This window comes from Ascaphus truei, chromosome 1, assembly GCF_040206685.1.
Source record: "Ascaphus truei isolate aAscTru1 chromosome 1, aAscTru1.hap1, whole genome shotgun sequence".
In the NCBI taxonomy this organism is placed as follows: domain Eukaryota; kingdom Metazoa; phylum Chordata; class Amphibia; order Anura; family Ascaphidae; genus Ascaphus; species Ascaphus truei.
In genome coordinates, this window is record NC_134483.1 from 149706464 (window position 1) to 149727393 (window position 20930).

The 20930-nt window shown below is 43.0% G+C and overlaps 1 protein-coding gene across 2 annotated transcripts in view; it reads left to right on the forward strand.

The window, feature by feature from the left end:
• FREM1 (FRAS1 related extracellular matrix 1) overlaps positions 1-15233 on the forward strand; it is a 204673-nt gene extending 189440 nt beyond the window's left edge. For both annotated transcript variants that reach the window (XM_075595856.1, XM_075595864.1), the window contains exons 33-37: positions 1979-2158; positions 3398-3526; positions 4679-4794; positions 6218-6303; positions 14304-15233. In XM_075595856.1, the coding sequence (XP_075451971.1) occupies positions 1979-2158; positions 3398-3526; positions 4679-4794; positions 6218-6303; positions 14304-14503 (711 nt within the window). In that variant the 3' untranslated portion in view covers positions 14504-15233. The remainder of the gene's footprint in view (positions 1-1978; positions 2159-3397; positions 3527-4678; positions 4795-6217; positions 6304-14303) is intronic.
• The last annotated feature ends 5697 nt before the right edge of the window (positions 15234-20930 follow it).

Below are 20930 nucleotides of genomic sequence, written 5' to 3' on the forward strand. Positions count from 1 at the left end.
GAAAATATTTGCCATGGTTACAGATCATAAAAAGCTAGTTTAAATGTTTTAATAGTTGGGTGCACATACGAGTATTATTGGCTTACTGTATAATTTAGGCTATTCAAGTACTAATAGTCAAACAATAACTCAAAGTTTCCATCGAGCTGTCCTTCTGTGATTAAAGGAACAGAAGAACTTTAAAAAAATGCATTATTCATTTTAAGCAGGTAGTTGAAAAGTATTCTTGGTCAATGAAAGAAAATGCAAATAATACACACGAAGTCGAGATCTATAAATTTATTTATGAAAAAGTTGGTCCGTTAAAAAATATTACAACCAACAACACATTTTTCCAGGCCAATATGTCTAATAGAAATGTCAACTACATTTATATAAAAAAAAAACACACACACACACACACACACACACACACAATATTTGTGCACACAGTGTTTGTGTTTCATCTGCTTTTTTGCTCTGTGGTTGGATACAATATGTTTAAGGACAACAGCTTTAAAATGGCTTTGTTATGTACAGATGCAGCCACCAGTGTCTGATCACTTACCTGGGTAAAAACTAAGGCATCTCACAGTAAATGCTGCAACATTTCTGTGAGATTCTGCAGCCAGACTAATGGCCCATTGGATTAGCACAGCGTGGGTCCCTGCAGTCCCATTCAGTTTGAATGGGACTGCAGGGGCCCCCCGCTGTGTTAATCTGATGGGCCATTAGTCTGGTTACAGAAATGTTGCAGTTTATTGGGAGATTGCCCCAGATTTTCCAAGGCAAGTCACCGGATACTGGTGGCTGCATCTGTATATACAGTATTTAAGTATAAGCAAGAGTACACATGTTAAAGACAGGATACATTATCCAGATGTACAGTGCTACAAATAGTCTAATGGAGGAGTGCGCAAAGTTTTTGGAGTGTGCCCCCCTTGCCTGGGAGCCCCAGCGTTCGCGCCCTCCCTGGCTTAGAACTCGGCATCAAATGATGTCGCAGGTCATGTGACGTCACGTGGTTAGAGTGGTTTGAGCCCATTCATGAATATGGGCTATAGGTATACTTAAGATAACACACGTCTTATCACCCTGTAGTGGCACTAGCCCATTTGTGAATATGGGCCGTTAAACCAACACTACATTATTCACCAACTGTACCAAACACTCAGCATTCAACATAGCTACAGTGTAATTACCACACTTGTGGCTGTTCTGGTGCTACGTTGTAGCCTTTTTTGTATCTCATACTGCTACTTTAGTGAAGGATACTATAGAGGAGTTAGGTATTTATACTCTGGAATATTGTGTGTCCCTTTTGCTAGCATTTGCACCAATCCTTGGGAAGTCGTGGACTTCTTAGGTGCAGGAAACAAGCTTGCATCAATACTTCCTCACATGCAGCCTGCTATCACACAAGTGTCTGCTATACTCACTAATTGAATAACTGACCAATTAAATATTGATAGGGTTGCGTAACACCAGTGTCTTTCAATAGCACCCTCTCCTCTCCTCTATGCCTTTTAACACCATTTTGTAAGGGGGTTCTTCATTTGAGACCCCTTTCACATAACTGATTTAATTAAGCTCAATTATCTGTTTTATTATTAGTGATCCAGCGTGTCACATAGCACTCAACATTGGATCATCAGCGTATGTCCATTGTCTGTTAATTTTAATCACCATTACTTTAGTATTTATAATCATTAAAATTTATTTTAACTTTATAACAAATCGTTCAGTTTAGTGAGCTCGAGTGCTACATGTTGGATTTCTTTTCTCCTCCAGTATATCATTTTTAGCCTACCCTTAAGCACCTCACCCGCACTCCCCTTTCCTCAATTTCATTAAGCTGAAGCGGGGCACCCCTATCGCTATCTACAAATAGTCTAACAATTGATATACTATGCTTATTTTATAATCAGTTTGTCGTGTTCTGCGTCAGCTAGCATATATAAATATATATATATATTTTAAATAACTTTATTCTATGTAGTACCATGGGATTGTATCGCTCAGAGTGGTGGATGATACCTCATCACTCAACTCCAACAAGAAAGCCAAAGTATTGGTGACTAACTATAGTAAACAAAACATAAGAGCTTCCTCTAGAAAGGTGGAGGTTATTCAGTCGGACACAGCTGTGGTGACCTCTCGTTCATCTCTTGGCAGCCAGGTACAGTATGAAATGCATTTGACTTATTCTTGGTGAGATTCACTTGTTCCTGGTTTGTTTGACAGAATAACAACGCAAGCAGATGTTATTTCTACAAAAAAACATTCAAGCGATTTATGTAGCCATATTCTGTAAATTGTTCTAATTGTATAAAGTACTCTAACATCACTGGGTTGTGCATTGTTCACTTTCATGAGCAGAGCAGAGCAGAGCAGAGTAGTGTGTGGAGATAAAAGTGACCATTGGAGCGTATGTTCTAAGATTAATATTTCAGTGCACTATGCGCTGGCAGATTTCCCATTAGACCCGAGCCTAGGGCGGCAAAATTTGGGGGTGGCAAATTTCCCTTTTTTATTCCCAATATACAGAGGCCCCACTCTCTTCCCCACTGATTGCCGGGGGACACAGCAGGACCTCTGTACACTTCTTACCTTCTCCTTCATGGCGCGCTCCTCCTTCTTTAGCGTCAAATGACAGTGCAACGTCATGTGGTGCCACGTGATGTCACACAGTGTCTCGTTGCCATGGCAACGTGACGTTGCAGCGTCAAATGATGGCATGCAACGAGACCCTGTGTCAAGTCACGTTGCTGTGGCAACGCAACGCCATATGACATCGCAGCGTCATTTAACGCTGAAGAAGGAGGATGGCACGAAGGAGGAGCGCAGCACCAGGTAAGTGCCTAAGGGCGGCAGTTTCCTGAATCTGCCACTGGCAATATGTCTACAACAAAAGACAGGGGTGCCCAATGATACATCAAATTGACAAAACATATAGTAATAAGTATAAAGTTTAAATACTTCAATAATAATAACAGTAAGCCTGAATACCAAACGTCAAGGTATAACCAATAATGCAGGTCCTAACACTAAAACTGTGAACCCTTCCTTTTACCTCTGTATGAGGGGAAGCAACTGCAATAAGTCTTGTCCATTCAGCAAGATGCCAGAACCTCCCAAGTTAAAAAGGTGGTTTACTTGTGCTGCTTTATACAAGTATAGGGCCCCTGTGATTGTTGAATGGTATAATAATAATAAATAAAAATAAATATGCTTTTGTCTAAAAACTAGTGTAAATGGTCAATAAAACCACTCAAGGTGATGTACAACGTTTATATACAAATGCTGTCACACCAGAAACCTATTAAAGGCTTTGTTGAACTTTTCTAGTAGGCTTTAAATTCCTATTCATTTCCATCCATGTTCAACACAAATACTGTACTGTACCATGTATTTCTAGGAGGACTCCTTGCCCATTCCTAAGAAATGTTCACCTGATTTCAAAGGACTTCTGCATTTTGAGGATAAGACCCAGAAGCTCTTCCAGTGTGATGGTATATCATGGAATCCCTGGAGCACCACAGCTGCGGTACACATTTCTTTTGTTTTTAATTATTTCTTTAATTAGTTCTATGCTATACTGTATCTAACAGTCTCCTAGAAAAGGTGTCAGGAACAAACCATTGTATAGCAATTCAAAAAAAATGATGATTGTCAGAAGGAAAACATTATCCCTGGACACCTATTACAATACAGCGAGGTTATTATTAGGAAACATACTATAAGATGGCCTTATAGTACAGTATGTCTTTGTCGTGACATGAGCGCTTCCCTCTTTTCATAGTCTTTATACTTTCCCCTTAAACTCTCCCTCTGCTCTGCCTGATGTCCCTGTTTTATACCCTGAACACTGCTGCGATAGATGTAAAACTGTATTTGTATGCATTGATCAACAACAAGTTAAAAGTAATGTTGTGTGCAGCAAAAATGCATTATGGGCCAGGCCGGTGTTTCTGAGTGGTGATTGAGTCATGATTTTAAGGATCTCTACAATGATTAACAGATTCTTTCCTGCAACAGACCAGCTTTCCAGCAGTCCCCAGTGTCTGATGCCAGCTTGGTTTTTCTGGAATAGTTCTTCTTCCACTAGAGCTGCTGTGTAAAACGTTAGACCAGGGGTGCGCAAACTGTTTTTGCTCTCCTCAGTTGTTGCGCGCCCCCCCCCTTACCTCGCGCGACGTCACGTGACCTGCAGCGGCATTTGCCGTCACGTTACCATGGCAACCGTGAAGTCACATGACCCCGCGTTGCCATGGTTATGCGTCCTGAAGCCGGCTGAATCTTGGTAAGTAGAGGTTGCAGAGGCCTCGCTCTGTCTCCCGAGCGCGGGACCTCTGCAACCACCCATGCCCCTCCCCCAAAATCTCACGCCCCCCAGTTTGCGCACCGCTGCATTAGATGATCCTAATTATCAATGTCAACACCACTAAGGCTACGCTTATAGTGCCGGCGACGGCGACGCGGTGGTCAGGCGACGGTCGCTGGAAAATCAAATAGAGATGACTTCCAGCAATCGCGACCAATCCGTCGCTCCATTGTACCGTCGCGCCACGCTTTCTAAAAGCGCACGCGACGGTGGCAATGCATTTGTTTGCCGTGGCATCGCTGTCGCCGGCACTATAAGCGCAGTCTTACACTGGAGTGGTTTTGCTTTTGTATTAATTGAAAATATATGTTTCAGAAGGCAATTGCAACAAAATGCCCATTTGGCTGGACTCCACATGATGGCAGCTGCTACAAGCTGATCGCTGAGCAGAAGGCCACATGGATCAATGCAGCCAGAGCATGTCGGGAACAGTAAGCACAATAGTTGTTCTTATGTATTATTGTTAATAATGATTCTGCACAAGGCAAATATGAACTCTCAGCATGATGTTTTTAGAATGACACAAACACTATAAAGTTTGAGGCAACTCTGATATAATCCTTTTTTATGACCACTATATACCTGTGCTATTTGAGTTCTTAGAAGGTCATGTTTATCATTTATGTGAACATCTGGATTTATCAATAAAAGCAGCTCCTAATGAATATATTTTTCTTTAATAAGATGCTGGTTTTTTTATATCATTATTGCCTAATTTATGCAGCAAAGAAAGTGACTGATAACTGCCAGAATCAAGCTCAAAGCCCAGTCCTGGAGTATTATATTTCTATATAGTTAATTGTGCCAATGGGAGTGCTACTGGGAAAGTGATGGGAAATACACAACAGTAATCAAAGAAGCCCCGATGCACATCTAATATGGAAAATTATTTCATTCATTTCTCTTCTGTCTTTCTTTTCATAAGTATGGGTCATTTAGTTCAATCGTATTGCCACAACATGTTAAGCCGCAATCATATTAAGCAGGTCCTACACTACCAATTTTATACTGTGTCCTCTGTATTTCCTTCCCTGCATGGAGAAAAGCGGAAATAAAAAAAACTGATAGTCAATAGCATGGGATGTGTGACATTTATGTGGTGCCTAGGGGGTTAACAGTTAGGCGCACTATATGTGAGCTCCTGTGCACTTAAACCAGTAAAAAAAAACAGAAGTGCCCCAAGAAACAGGAAAAGGAATATGAAGTGCAAACTATACAACTAGGAGACTGTAATACATAACCCTAGAGATGTTTGGTGAGGTATTAAACAAATGGACACATTTAATATAGACATGTATTTGCTCTTTGCCTTAGTAAAATGCAAAGAAAGTTAGAATCCAAAAGTCTCACGTGCCCTATATGTAAAAAGATTTTAAATGATCAGAATCCTCCATTCTTTACTTCGAAGAACTACTACTAGCCTCTACATATTTGTTAATATGAAGTCACATACATTTTGTTAGATTTTGTTGCCGGATTACCTATTGATTGACCAATTTGTGTATTTCAATCTGCGCCACAAAAATAAATAGTGAAAGGCAATGTATTTTTGTACAAACATAAGTTTTGAGCTTATCTCAGTTACTAAGAGTTTTCTTATATTTTGCTATAAAAAAACATTGAAATAGTACTATTCCACAAGACACCTTTATGGACCAGTCACCTGAATGGCCCATGAAGTGCCTTCTGTTGGCGAAAGGTGTCTTATGAAATAGTACCACTTAATACATATGGGACAATGTGTCCAGTTCTCCTGTATTATTTTCCATGTAACTATTGCTTTATTTGCATGTTTATATGAATATGTGACTTCGAAATGAACTAATGTTCATGTCTTGTTTTGATTTAATATAGGCATATTGCTACTCTCGTAGATATATTCAGTGAAGAGCAAATGGATTGGCTTTGGAATTTCAGTGGTAGAAAGTCATTTTGGATAGGCAAGTATTTATGCTTTGTTTCATTCATTGGGTGGAAGTTCTGAATCTCATCTGATAAAGAATAAAATCTTAATTTTGGAGCTACTTTAAAGTATGTTATTTAGTAGATCCCAGTATTTTAAGCAGTTAACAGAAAATTGTGGTTAAAACACCTAAATCTGTGTCATAGGGCATATGATGAGAAAGCAATTACTTGAATAAAATGTTTCTCTATAAGTTATTATTGCAATCTAAAGCAGCTCTTAGTCATGTTAACATTGCAGCCTATCCAACATTCAGTTTCCATCCTCCACATCGGCATACTGGCTAATTATCTATATTTATGAGAGAGATTCACTGATATGTCCATTTTTTACTTTATTTCTGACTAGCTGATATACCCGGCGTTGCCCGGAGGCAGGGAGGGGGGGCATGAAAGGCAGGGGGGGGGGTGTGAAAGGCAGGGGGGGGCGTGAAAGGCAGGGGGGGTGTGAAAGGCAGGGGGGCAGTGTGAAAGTCAGGGGGGGGGGCGTGAAAGGCAGGGGGGGGGGGTGTGTGAAAGGTAGGGGGGGTGGCGTGAAAGGCAGGGGGGGCGGGGGCGTGAAAGGCAGGGGGGCGGGGGCGTGAAAGGTAGGGGGGGCGTGAAAGGCAGGGGGGGGCGACACACACACAGTGTCACACACACACACACACAGTGTCACACACACACACACACAGTGACACACACACACACACAGTGTCACACACACACACAGTGTCACACACACACACACACCCACACACACACACACACACACACACACACACACACACACACACACACACACACACACACACACACAGTATCACACACATACACACACAGTGTCACACACACACACACACACACACACACACACACGTCACCTAGAGCGACACACACTACTTCCGGGCGCCGCCATCTTCTCACTCGGCGCCACGAGGGAGGAAGGGGGTCCTTCCGGGCGCCACCATCTTAGGTGCCGCGAGGGAGGAAGGGGGTCCTTCCGGGCGCCGCCATCTTAGGCGCCGCGAGGCAGCTGCAGCCTGCCTGGCCACTGCCTGTTCCCCCGCCGGGGAGGGAGATGAGCGGAGCGCAGGGAGGGAGAGATGAGCGGAGTGCTGGGAGGGAGGGAGAGGTGAGTGGAGCGCCGGGAGGGAGAGGTGAGCAGAGCGCCGGGAGGGAGAGATGAGCGGAGCGCCGGGAGGGAGAGATGAGCGGAGCGCCGGGTGGGAGAGATGAGCGGAGCGCCGGGAGGGGAGAGATGAGCGCCGGGAGGAAGAGATGAGCACCGGGAGGGGAGAGATGAGCGCCGGGAGGGAGAGATGAGTGTGTGTGTGTGTGTGTGTGTGTGTGTGTGTGTGTGTGTGTGTGTGTGTGTGTGTGTGTGTGTGTGTGTGTGTGTGTGTGTGTGTGGCGCCGAGGGGGAAGAGAGTGGCAGTTGGGTGACGTCAGACCCACCAATCTGATTGGCCAGAGGCTAAGGACCAATCAGATTCACCGCAGATAGCACTAACCATTCGATTTTATATATATAGATTAAAGTTCTCTCAGCCTAACCTAATATGTGCTTCCACATTGGCATAATTGACGTCAGCAGGCCAGCTATTGTCACAGAGGGATAAAGGAATCCGTCAACTCATTGCATTACCACCTCTCTCCTCTCTGTGGCTTCCTTCCCTTCTGTGACCTGTTAAAGTATAGAGGTGGAGAGTATGATAAGGAGAGGAGGGAAGTGTTGCGGAAAGACAGGGTGAAAGGAATGATTTGCAGCCTTGCAGTTGGAAACAATAATCTAGCAGACATGATTTTTGTTGGACAGTGACTGAGAAGTATGGAATAAGGTCATAACATGGAATAGATGTGAAAGTGGAGAGAGATGGGAAGATGGAAATGAGGCAACAAAGAGGTAAATAGGTGAAATGAGATATGAAAAGATGGTTAATTGACATAATGAAGGAAAATGTAGGTACACTGTAAAAAAAATCACAGGATACTTATCAGCCAGTGCTCAATGTCAGAAGGGAATCCTGAGGTCCCACAGAAATCAGCAGTGGAGATTAGGAGTGAAACAGGCACACGGACATGCTAATCAAAGAATATTTATTGTGCCAAAAGAAACCATTCCACCACAATAAATATTGTAAGATGGTTAATTGAAACAGGATAGAAAAGTGAATGGAGGAGAAGGTGATAGTAGGATAGGAAACTGTAAGAGAAAGCAAATAAAAAGAGGGAGTGAGCAAAGGACAGAAAATGATTGAGGTAGAAACATTTAGAGGGGTGAGAATGGGAAAATATATAGTTGAGAGAAAGGAAGAGAGGTAAAAATGGATAAAGACTGAAGGAGAATCAAGAGAAAGTGGAGGATAGAAAGAGAAGAAGGAAAGGGGAAAGATAGACTGTTGAGAGGTGGGGGAAATATAATTGGGGATAGGGAAAGTGTTTTATAATGAAGAATACATTTGTAATCCCCAGAATGAAAAAATTAAATGTATATATACAGCTAAACCCCGTTATAGCGCGGTCCTCGGGGGCCACCCGATCCGACCGTGCTACAACCGGGGTCGCGCTAATTTTTTTTAAAAATGGCCGCCGCGCGCCTGATCGGGAGTGAGGAGAGAAGGAAGGAAGGGGTGGCCGGAAGCCCTACACGTCCCCTAGCAATGGCGAGTCCAGCCGCAACCTGCTCCTTACCTCCCACCACCGGCATCCATTTCCTCCCCCCCAGGCCCCCCACGGCATAGCCCATGCGGCCCTCCGAGTCCCAGCCTGCTCCTCACTCCCCCCCCCCTCTTCCCGACACCCCCCCTCCTCCCGACAACCCCCGCTCCTCCCGACACCCCCCCCTCCTCCTCCTGATGCCAGCTCCGCTCCAATCTCAGCAGCCGACACCAAAGGTAGGGAGGGGGAGTGGGATGTGTGGTGTAGTGTGCTGTGAGTGCTGTGAGAGTGTGCTGTGAGTGCTGTGTGCTGTGAGAGCTGTGTGCTGTGAGAGTGTGCTGTGAGTGCTGTGTGCTGTGAGAGTGTGCTGTGAGAGTGTGCTGTGAGTGCTGTGTGCTGTGAGAGCTGTGTGCTGTGAGAGTGTGCTGTGAGTGCTGTGTGCTGTGAGAGTGTGCTGTGAGAGTGTGCTGTGAGTGCTGTGTGCTGTGAGAGCTGTGTGGGGTGAGAGTGTGCTGTGAGTGCTGTGTGCTGTGAGAGTGGGCTGTGAGTGCTGTGTGCTGTGAGAGCTGTGTGCTGTGAGAGTGTGCTATGAGTGCTATGTGCTGTGTGCTGTGAGAGTGGGCTGTGAGTGCTGTGTGCTGTGAGAGCTGTGTGCTGTGAGAGTGTGCTGTGAGTGCTATGTGCTGTGAGTGCTGTGTGCTGTGAGAGTGTGCTGTGAGTGCTGTGTGCTGTGATTATCTCTTGCAGTCTTCCTTTTGTCTCCCTCCATTTGTACTGGACACACACACACCTTTCTATCCTGATCATCCTCTTTCTGGGTTCTCTCTGCCTTGCAAAACTAGGATAATTCAGGTACAACCCCATCCCCCCAGATTTATCTAATAAAAAAGATGTTTTCTACTAGAATTTTATATTTTCTATAATAAATGTGGGGATATTTTTAGCATCATTTTGGTTGAGACACTAATAAATAAATACTGCTATCTCACATACTGCCATGCTATCCCCTCTTTTTTCACCAACACCAACCTCACAGCAAGTCTACTTCCATATAATTTGCTCTACTGAGCTAGTCCGTGTGCCTCAGATGCCAGCAGCACTCTCATTGGTTAGATAAGGACCTTGTTCACGAAAGTTATATAACCCAGTGCTGTACACAGGCTTACTGAATATGATTGAGCTTTGTGCATCCTAACTTAACCCTGTGGGTGCCCCAAGAAGTACTCACTACGTAATGGGGTGTTGTGACATTCATGGGGTGCCATTATGTAGTGGCCAAGTTATGCCCACAGAGGGTTTGTTTTCTAGGGGAGATTGCTCCGTGGGAATGCAGAACACCTTCTGCACCCGTTTCTGGGTTATGCAGTCGTGTGACCACGCTTTGCTGGAGGGGGCATCCACGCGGGTGCTGTGGCCCCTCCAGCACCCAAAGTGTTAATGCTTTGCCAATTTGTTCAGCAGAATTATCCTCTCTTTATATCAAGAACAGAATCACTCCTTTTAAATAGCACTTGAGCATTACCTGACAATAGAATACCTCACCGTATATAAGGAATGTTCTGGACTCTGGAGGATCAGTACATTTTCTAGGAGTAAAAACGATATAAATCTAATACTACTGCTATTTCCCCCGACACCCCCCCCCCTCCTCCTGATGCCAGCTTGCTCCGATCTCAGCAGCCGACACCAAAGGTAGGTAGGGGGAGTGGGAGGTGTGGTGTAGTGTGCTCTTAGTGCTGTGAGAGTGTGCTGTGAGTGGTGTGTGCTGTGAGAGCTGTGTGCTGTGAGTGTGTGCTGTGAGTGTGTGCTGTGAGAGTGTGCTGTGAGTGCTGTGTGCTGTGAGTGCTGTGTGCTGTGAGTGCTGTGTGCGCTGTGTGCTGTGAGAGTGTGCTGTGAGTGCTGTGTGCAGTGAGAGTGTGTGCTGTGTGCTGTGTGCTGTGAGCAGTGTGCTGTGAGCAGTGTGTGCTGTGAGCAGTGTGCAGTGAGAGTGTGTGCTGGGAGTGTGTGCAGTGTGCAGTGAGAGTGTGTGCAGTGAGAGTGTGTGCAGTAAGAGTGTGTGCAGTGAGTGCTGGGAGTGTGTGGTGTGTGCAGTGTGCAGTGAGAGTGTGTGCAGTGAGAGTGAGTGCTGGGAGTGTGTGCAGTGTGCAGTGAGAGTGTGTGCAGTGAGAGTGTGTGCTGGGAGTGTGTGCAGTGTGCTGTGAGCTGTGAGCAGTGTGCAGTGAGAGTGTGTGCAGTGTGTACAGTGTGCAGTGTGCAGTGTGTGTGCAGTGTGTGTGCAGTGAGTGCAGTGAGTGCTGTGAGAGTGTGTGCAGTGACACTGTGTGCAGTGAGAGTGTGTGCAGTGAGAGTGTGTGCAGTGAGAGTGTGTGCAGTGAGAGTGTGTGCTGTGAGCTGTGAGCAGTGTGCAGTGAGAGTGTGTGCAGTGTGCAGTGAGAGTGTGTGCAGTGTACAGTGTGTGCAGTGTACAGTGCAGTGTACAGTGTGCTGTGAGTGTGTGCAGTGAGTGCTGTGAGAGTGTGTGCAGTGAGAGTGTGTGCAGTGAGAGTGTGTGCAGTGGGAGTATGTGCAGTGGGAGTGTGTGCATTGTGCTGTGAGCAGTGTGCAGTGAGAGTGTGTGCAGTGTGCACAGTGTGTGCAGTGTACTGTGTGTGCAGTGTACAGTGCAGTGTACAGTGTGCTGTGAGTGTGTGCAGTGAGTGCTGTGAGAGTGTGTGCAGTGAGAGTGTGTGCAGTGAGAGTGTGTGCAGTGGGAGTATGTGCAGTGGGAGTGTGTGCATTGTGCTGTGAGCAGTGTGCAGTGAGAGTGTGTGCAGTGTGCACAGTGTGTGCAGTGTACTGTGTGCAGTGAGTGTGTGCAGTGTGTGCAGTGAGAATGTGTGCTGTGAGAGTGTGTGCAGTGAGAGTGTGTGTGCAGTGGTGCAGTGAGAGTGTGTGCAGTGAGAGTGTGAGCAGTGAGAGTGTGTGCAGTGAGAGTGTGTGCAGTGAGAGTGTGTGCAGTGAGAGTGTGTAGTGGTGCAGTGAGAGTGTGTGCAGTGAGTGCTGGGAGTGTGTGCAGTGTGCTGTGAGCAGTGTGCAGTGTGAGTGTGTGCAGTGTGCAGTGTGTGCAGTGTGCAGGCAGTGTACAGTGTGCAGTGAGAGTGTGTGCAGTGTGCGCTGGGAGTGTGTGCAGTGTGCAGTGAGAGTGTGTGCAGTGAGAGTGTGTGCAGTGAGAGTGTGCGCAGTGTGGCAGTATCTATTCCATTCCTCCAGATCTCTCTTAATTGACAGAATTAAATCCGGCTAGTTAGCTTTGTATAGGTCTGAATATCTAGGGATTAAAAATACTCCCAAATATTTGACACTATCCTCTTTCCACCAAAAGTTGAAATTCAGTTTTAGTAGTTTTAGCATCCCTGTCTCTACTCCCAATGCAATGCTTCTGATTTTGTGTTATTTATTTTATAATTTGAAAAAAAAATTAAATGTCGAAATCTCCTCAAATAGATTAGGTAAAGATGTCAATGGTCTGGTTAGCGTTAATAAAATATCATCTGCATAGAGGGATATTTTATATTCTTTGGACTGTTTTACCAACCCCATAATGTCTTTATTAATCTGAATTTTGTTTGCTAATGGCTACAGACTATGTGCAAATAACAAAGGGGACAGGGGCAACCCTGTTTGGTCCCATTATTTATATTGATCACTCCAGAGCTGATTCCGGACATTTTTAGTGTGGCTCCTGGTTGATTATAAAGAGCCTTAATTCCAATTAACATATCTTTCTTTATACCAAATTTCTCTAACGTTATAAACATTTATGACCAGTCTACACGATCAAAAGCTTTTTCAGTGTAAAGTGAAATTAACAATGTCGGTGTTTTAGATTTGTTTGCTACATGTGTGTGGTTTATTACTCTTCTAATATTATCAGCTGCTTGTCTCCCCCAAATAAATCCCACCTGATCTGGGTTAATTATTCTTGGAAGCAGTTTATTTAACCTGGTTGCAATAATTTTACTATAGATTTTAATATCAGTATTGATTAATGAAATAGGACGGTAATTACTACAATTGTTGTGGTCTCCCCCCGGTTTTGGAATCACTGATATGTGTGTCCTTAACATTGAGGGGGGAATTTCCTTACCCTTTAAAAAAAGAATTGAAATGTCTCTTTAAACATGGTGTTAACTGAGTTTAAAATGTTTTGTAATAACTGTTAGAGAGTTCATCGGGGCTGGGTTTTTTGGAATTTTTGAGCCCTTTGATCACTGCTAGTATTTCATCTCGTGAAATCTCTGCATTTAGATGGACCCTATCCGACTCAGTCAATGATGGCAACTGACAGGAATCTAGATATCTTTCTAATTTTTGATGAAATACTTCAAGATTTTGCTTATGTTTATTTTGTAAATTGTATAATGATGAATAAAATGTTACAAATTCTGCCTCGATTATTTTAGGATCAAATGTGATATCTCCATCTCTCTTTTTAATTGATTTAATAGTTGAAGCAATTTGTACTTTTCTTAATTGGTGTGCCAATAACCTATCTGCTTTATTACTTTTTTGATAGAATAATTGTTTTTTAGAGCTTTTTCTGCTTTATTAATTTGCTAAATTCTCAAATTTCCCCTTATTTTGAGCAGTTTTTGGTCATTTAAATCAGAGGGGGGATTTTATATGTAGCGTCAAGTTTCTGCTAATTCTGTTGAGCATTTTGTAATTTTATTTTCCCTGCGCTTTTTCTTCAGTGAAGCAATAGCAATAAACCTTCCTCTAGTACACGCTTTTTGCACTTCCCAGATCGTTGAGAGGGCCATATCGGGTGTATCATTAATAGCAAAAAAAGTCTATTAAGTGTGTATTTATTTCATCCACAATGGGGAGATCTCTCAGAAGTGAATCATTTAGCTTCCACATACTGTAGGTCTCACCATATTCGGGTTGATATCTTTAAATGTGCAAGTTACCAGCGCGGGGTCAGACTAAGTAATTGTGTTGATCTTTATATCTGTTACTGCTGATATCAATGATGATATTAATTATAACAATTAATATATTTATATGGATTAGGTATAACTCGGAAATAACTATGAAATGAAAGATGTTGGTGCAATTGCACCAGTTTATTAACCTCTTCCATATTGTCAAATATTAGCAGAGAAATGGGGACATTATGAATGACCCCCCATGCTTTTATTTCGAGTCTGTAAAATTGATGCTGACAGCTTTTTTTGTCAAAGTTCTTATCTGACAAATTCCTGCTCTAATTTATCCGTGTCTTCTAGCTAAAGCCGAGTTTTTTGGAACACTGGGTTTATCGTCTTTGTGTTCTTTTTTTTTCTTTTCTTGACAGGCCTCAATGACCGTGTAAGTACTGGTCAGTGGGAATGGAGCAAAGGGGAGATGATAACCTTCACCAACTGGAAGAGAGGTCCCCCTCGCTTGTCAAAGAAAGGAAAGAATTGTGTTTTGGCACAAAAGAGAGGAAAATGGCAAGCAAAAAACTGCAGACGGGGCCAAGGTCATTACTACATATGCTCAAGAAAGTTGTAGTATATTATGGTGTCCAAATTGTATATGCATATTTATTGTTACTCATATTAATTATGAACACTTGATTGATTTAAAAAGGCAAACGGTTGTCTGTTTTAAATAACACCAAGTTTTAATCCATTAACATGCCATCCGTGTATTGAGGATCTAAGTTAAACTTATAGTTAAAGACACTGAGGCATACAGTGTGTATCAAGGCAAAAGTGGTGCAATTGTGGGGAATAACATTGCTCCACATGTGTCAAAGAAAATCATCACCTTGAAACCAGTAGGATTGTTTCTTTGATATATCTGAAGCAATGTGTTTGCCCTTGAGTTGCACCACTTTAGCCTTGATACACACAGAACCATTGGAATCTATTTAGTAGAGTCTTCTGTAGTACTGGATCAAAATGTAATGTCAAAGAGCACTATCAATTGCTTTCAATGGAATTCATTGTCTTAATAGACCCTATTAGTGGGTGGTGTATCAAAGGGGGTCATTTACTAAAGTCTCCCCGCTACTGTATAAAACCAGGGGGGAAACAGCGCCATATGCACCAAAAGAAAGGGATCATATTGAAAGCAACTAAAGATTTTCCTTTGGTACATCTGGCACTGATAATTTGTCCGGTTTCAAACCTTTTCTAAATTAAAATGTGATTTTAGTTATCACAAATGAATGCTATTATAATGCATAATGCATACGGAATGCTATCTATTTTTATAATTAAGTTGTTTAAGCACTGAATAAAATATACTAAAATGTTTTACTAATAAACTGTAAAAGTAAACATGTCTCCATGTAATGATTGCAGAATACATTGTGAAGAGACATCGTCTGCTCCTGAGAGCATAAAGCTTGCTCTGCAAACATTGATACCTGCAGGCCATTGACCAGCTCCCCTGAGCACAACCCATGGTCAATATATATATATATATACACACGTAACATTTTGTTAACAGAATGCAACACTACAATACAACACTTGAAAAATGATATTAACCATCAAACCCTACCCCAAAAGGGGTAGGTGGGAATCTTTTGATTAGGAACCCAGAAGAGAGAGGTAAACACGAGGCACCCACCTCTTAAAAATAGACTACCCCTTCCCTCCTCCTCCTCCTCTCCTCACTTAGGCCTCTCTCGCCAAGGCCCCTTGGGCCAAGGGTCATCTTGCCTCTTCCGACTTGGGGCCTCATGCAGTAAGCAGCGGAAAGGCATTTCTCACCACTTTCCCGCCTAAAAAGCCTATCCGTATTCAGAAAAGGGCCAGAAAGTGGCGAGCTTAAAAAAGTCTATCCCTACTCTGATTGGTTCAAGTACCATGTGACAGGCTTTCAATGATGTCATATCCGTTCTTCCCCAAGCCTCTGTCACATGGTCTACTAGAGCCAATCAGAGTAGGGATAGACTTCCCACGCTCTGATTGGCTGCCGTACCATGTGAGTCCGGCCATGTTTCTTTTCATGACGTCATCTTAAAGGCAATTGCAGCAAAGCCATTCGGATTGGCTGTGCTTTCTTTGCCTTTAAGTGACGTCATCATTTTTTTTTACATCGGCCAAAACACATGGTTTTCACGGCCCAATCAGGGCCGTGGGAACCATATGACGAAAATGTGACGTCATAGGCCTTTAAAAGCCTATGTCGTCTCATTTTGAAGCCAGACGCCGAGGAGGAAGGACCTCCTACTGAAGAAAGAAGACGAGGGTGTGGCACCAAACGGGAAGAAGACCCCGGAAGAAGGTAGAAGAATACAGATGAAGATGGATTACAACTAGAAGACCCCTGGATTGTCGTGTTTTATTATTTTAATGTTTATTATTTTCTGGTTTATTATTTTATGGGTTCCTGTTTGTGGATTGGGTGGCGCATTCATTCACCAGGGATTCGCCCCTTACAGCATACAGCCAGTTTAACACGCCAAAAACATGGCTAATTGCTAAACTGGCTAATGCATTTTTCCGCTGCTTACTGCATGATGCCCTTGGTCGGGCTGCCCTGACTCATGTACCTCGATTCTTGGTTCTTCCATGTTCCGCTTAACCTCATAAAACTTAAGTTGGGTTCAAATGACCACAGCCTTTTATTTAACCATAAACCACAAACCATCCTGGAACTGATCAGCAACTGGCCCCAAACCTGTGAACTTGATCAAGCTCATTGCCACTCCTGACCCAGTGATCACTCTCAATTCATAATCCTTTGGGTCCCTTTTAGGAGTACACCCTTATGGCCATCGCACCAGGCCCTGACATAAGACTGTCTCCTTTTACCTTTCACATTCCACATTAACCACCTGAGCAGAACTGACCAGTACAAACTACTCCAATGCTGAGACAATTTGACAGCTCAATCTTCCTCTACCAGTGTCCTAGCCAACAAGGGCTTGTATGCTATCTCCATGCTAACCGACCCATGAAGAAAGGGGTAACCAGGCCAGCTGTTGTTCCATCAAACTCACTGACACATGCTCCCTAAATCTAGCTAACATGAAGTCCACTGTTACCCGACAGTACTCCTCTAAATCCACTCCTCAAGACTCATCCCCAAACTCATGCCAGCCAGATACTCACTTACGCTACCTATAACATAGGTGCCCTCGATCCCCATCTGCCAAGAGAGCATGGACAAAGAAAAAACAGAATTGGTTCCCAGAACCAGCTGACAAAGCAAATAAACTTTCTCGTCTGGACAATGCATCTGCTTTCCTATTCTATCACCGGAACATGGCATGCTCTGAAATAAAAACATTATCTAGACATCTAAGCACCAAATTCCTCAACAACCCCACCACAGGGGGAAATTGGCTGACAAACTGTTCACAGTTTCCACCATCCCGAACTTGTCCGTTTGAAAGAGAGCCTTCCTATTCTTCAACTCCTCCTTCAAGCTTCACTCCCACCACTAAAGGGAACAATCACAAGAACGTCAAGTTCTTGCTCAACTTTGACTGTACCCATTCCCCTGCCATTGCTTCACCCTATTTGTGCTCAAAGATTGCTCACCTACTGCTCCTGCAGCATTCGTGAAGCATTTTAAGTCCTGATTCAAACCTGACCTAACTGACACAGTGCCCTCCCATTGTATCTCCCCAGAAATGCACCCCCAAACTGTAAATCCAGTCAAGGACATTTGACAGCGACAAATCTCTACCGGCCCTACGCCACCAGGACTACTCACCGCATGACACCGTCTGCAACCAGGACATATTGCCGTCTGCAACCAGGACATATTTTGACATATTCCACAGACAGCATCAAATGTAAAAATGTGCCCTTGCTGCTGGCGGCCCCGCAGAGTATTGTGCCATTTGGTCCCATTCAGCTATAAATCATCTCTAATATCGCTCGACACCTTCTTGAACTGGCCCCTTCCACGAGGGCAGCAATTTTGCGCAGATAAAGGTGAAGCTAACAACCCATCTCAACTACTTTAACTGGAGTTGTCATCCTTCTGAGCAGTTTCCTGCGACACCTCCCTTAATAACTCTTCCTTTCTTAAAACCTCTAGATGCATTGTGACCTTCCCATGAGCAGGCCAAGCACTTGTGCTTGAAATGGCAGGATTTTTCCCACTTGTCCTTTCCTTCCTTAAATGACCAAAACACTCCTTGGCTAAGCACGGTGGACTGTCCTAAGAGTCCTGTGCTGCCGTTGCACATAAGAAGGGTAACTATAAAAAAAATCACAGGATACTTATCAGTCGGTGCTCCATATCATTAGGATATCCTGAGGTTCCAAAGAAATCAACAGCAGAGATTTGGACTGAAACAGGCACACAGACTTGCTAATCAGAAAAGATTAATTGTGCTAAAAGAAACCCTCACCTTGATAAAGGCTGATATATGCAGACAACATTTCTTTTTTTTTTTAATAGTTTTTTTATTGGGTTCATAAATATTTAACATTAAATTACAACATTACAATACAGAAAACAAAAACAAATAAGTAACAGAAAAATATACTTTTACGCAAAATTGTTTTTAGTATTGCTCATCAAACTTATGATCTCAAAATTCAACACATTGACACAAATAATAATAAAAAAAAAACATAATAGCATTTTCAAAGATTAACATCGAAGCTATCACCACACTTCCTCCTAACAAAATCTGTCAGAAGATTCCCCATTCACCATCTACCCCATCAACAATATACTATCATATTTCCGCAAGGGCGAAATTATCTGTGACCCATCATAATCAGTCTCTGGAGACCCCAAGGGGTATGCTCAAATGTCTGTATGATTGAATCCCTATCTTGTTGCGACATAGTATCAATAAACATTTACCATTTTTTAAAATAATTCTCGGTTCTTGATTCTTTATTCGTCTCAGGTTGTAATTTGTCCATCATCATTAATGTATTCAGATAATCGTTTAAAATTTCTAAAGTAGGGGGTTCAGGCTTTATCCATTTCACCATCACTGTTTTCCTTGCTGTACACAAGACAATCTCAGCTAGCCTTGGGACATTGTTCCTTACATTAACCTCTTTCCAACTTTCCATATTTCCAAACAGCAAGACTAAGGGCTCTTTTATTGTAGTTACCCCAATAACTTCTTGTATAATAGCAATAAGAGGAATAAACCTCAGTGTGTGGCGCTACTAGCCCAGTAGACACGCGTGCATCACGCGGAGGCATCCACATTAACCCTTGATGTACCGGAGTCCTGAGTATAAAGTGGAGACCTGTAGCGAATGAAGCCCATAAGCAATCACATAGGTATAGGGAAAAGCTGACCACGGCGATCATGAGGTCACCCGACGGGAACCAGCAGACACCCGCAATGCCAGGCCAAATCCCCTAGTGACAGACAATAGCGCAGCATACAGTTCAATGATTGGGGTGCTCACAAAATCAACCGCTGGTGAATCGAAGACATCCGGTAGCAGCAGCAGCGTGCATCCACAACTTCTTGTATATACTGCAGAATTTTATCCCAAAAATCAGAAATAACCAGATAATCAAACAAACAGTGTTTTAAATCTGCTCTTTCCTGGGAACACTTGGGGCACTTATTTTTAGATTTCTCAATCCCCTTATAATTGATATCGAAAGCATAGTAGGGCCTATGCAGTATCTTATATTGCATCTCTCTACACTCCTCAGAAATTATAGTTTTCCTAACCCGAGTTAAAACCCTTCGAGTTACAGATCAATGCCTTCAATTCCTGGGAAATCTTTTTCCCACCTAATGAACATTTTTCTTAGATCCTTCCCATAGTCCTTGTCCCTAATCCAATCATTTAAATCTGATATAGAATATTTGGTACTATAAGCATCCTTAAAAAAAGCATCAATAACATCTATTCCCAATAGATCTGATTTATTGCTTTCCATACTCTTGCAATAATGCATTACTTGTATATAAGGGGAGACACGTGTTTGAGGCAGTCCCATTTGTTCTTTCAGTTCTTGGAACGTCAAGAACCTACCATTGTTCACATCCATTAACTGGCCCAGAGTACTAATCCCCTTGTCTCTCCATATCTGAAAAGAGGTCTGCATCTTTCCCAGGAAAAAAAGTAAATTTCCTTGTATAGTTAAACATTTTGAGCAAGTATATGAAAGCCTAAATTGTTTTCTCAATAGTCTCCAAGTAGCCCATGTATCCTTAATTAGCGGGTTTAATTTGGCTTCCATTGGTATTTCTCTCCATTTTATATGTAAAATCCCCGGGAGACTCACTGAGGATAACAACTGCTCCTCTAATTCTAGGCATGAGTAATAGCTGTTTCCAGTTATCCAATCTCCTACATGTCTTGTTGCACAGGCCAGATTATATTTTCTGATATTAGGCAAATTAAGACCCCCCCCACTCTTTCTTCAGATAAAATTTATTAATAGCGATTCTATTTCTCCCTTTCCTCCAGATAAAACTAGAAATTGCTTCGAAGTTTCTTTTGGCACAATAAATCTTTTCTGATTAGCAAGTCCATGTGCCTGTTTCACTCCAAATCTTAGTCATGTGCTGCCGCCGTGAAAGAGAGATGGGTGCTGCAGCATCATTTTGATCACCACAAGTCCATATCTTTTAGATCCCACGTCCCAGGCTTAACTGCTATCTGTGCCCTGAAACCCTCATCTTATTTTCACAAAGGGCCCCCCATAAATCGTATATGCTTCCCAAATACTCTCAAAGTACTTGAAGAGCACTGAACAAATATGTGGAGCCTTCTCTCCCACTACACTTACTAAGACTACAAATGCCTCCAACTAATTTTCAAAAGTCTTGGTACCTGCTTCTTCTCCTCATTCCTACTATCCTTTCCTTACCACTTTCTCCATGAAATCCTCATACACTAGCAACAAAGTCCATATCTCAAAGTATTCTCCTGCCCCAATTCTTCTTTAGCTGCCAGTGGCAAATTAAAATCTAGCTGGCTTGCCAAACATAAGTATCACTTTTTTACGTTTTTATTAACAAATATCTAAAACC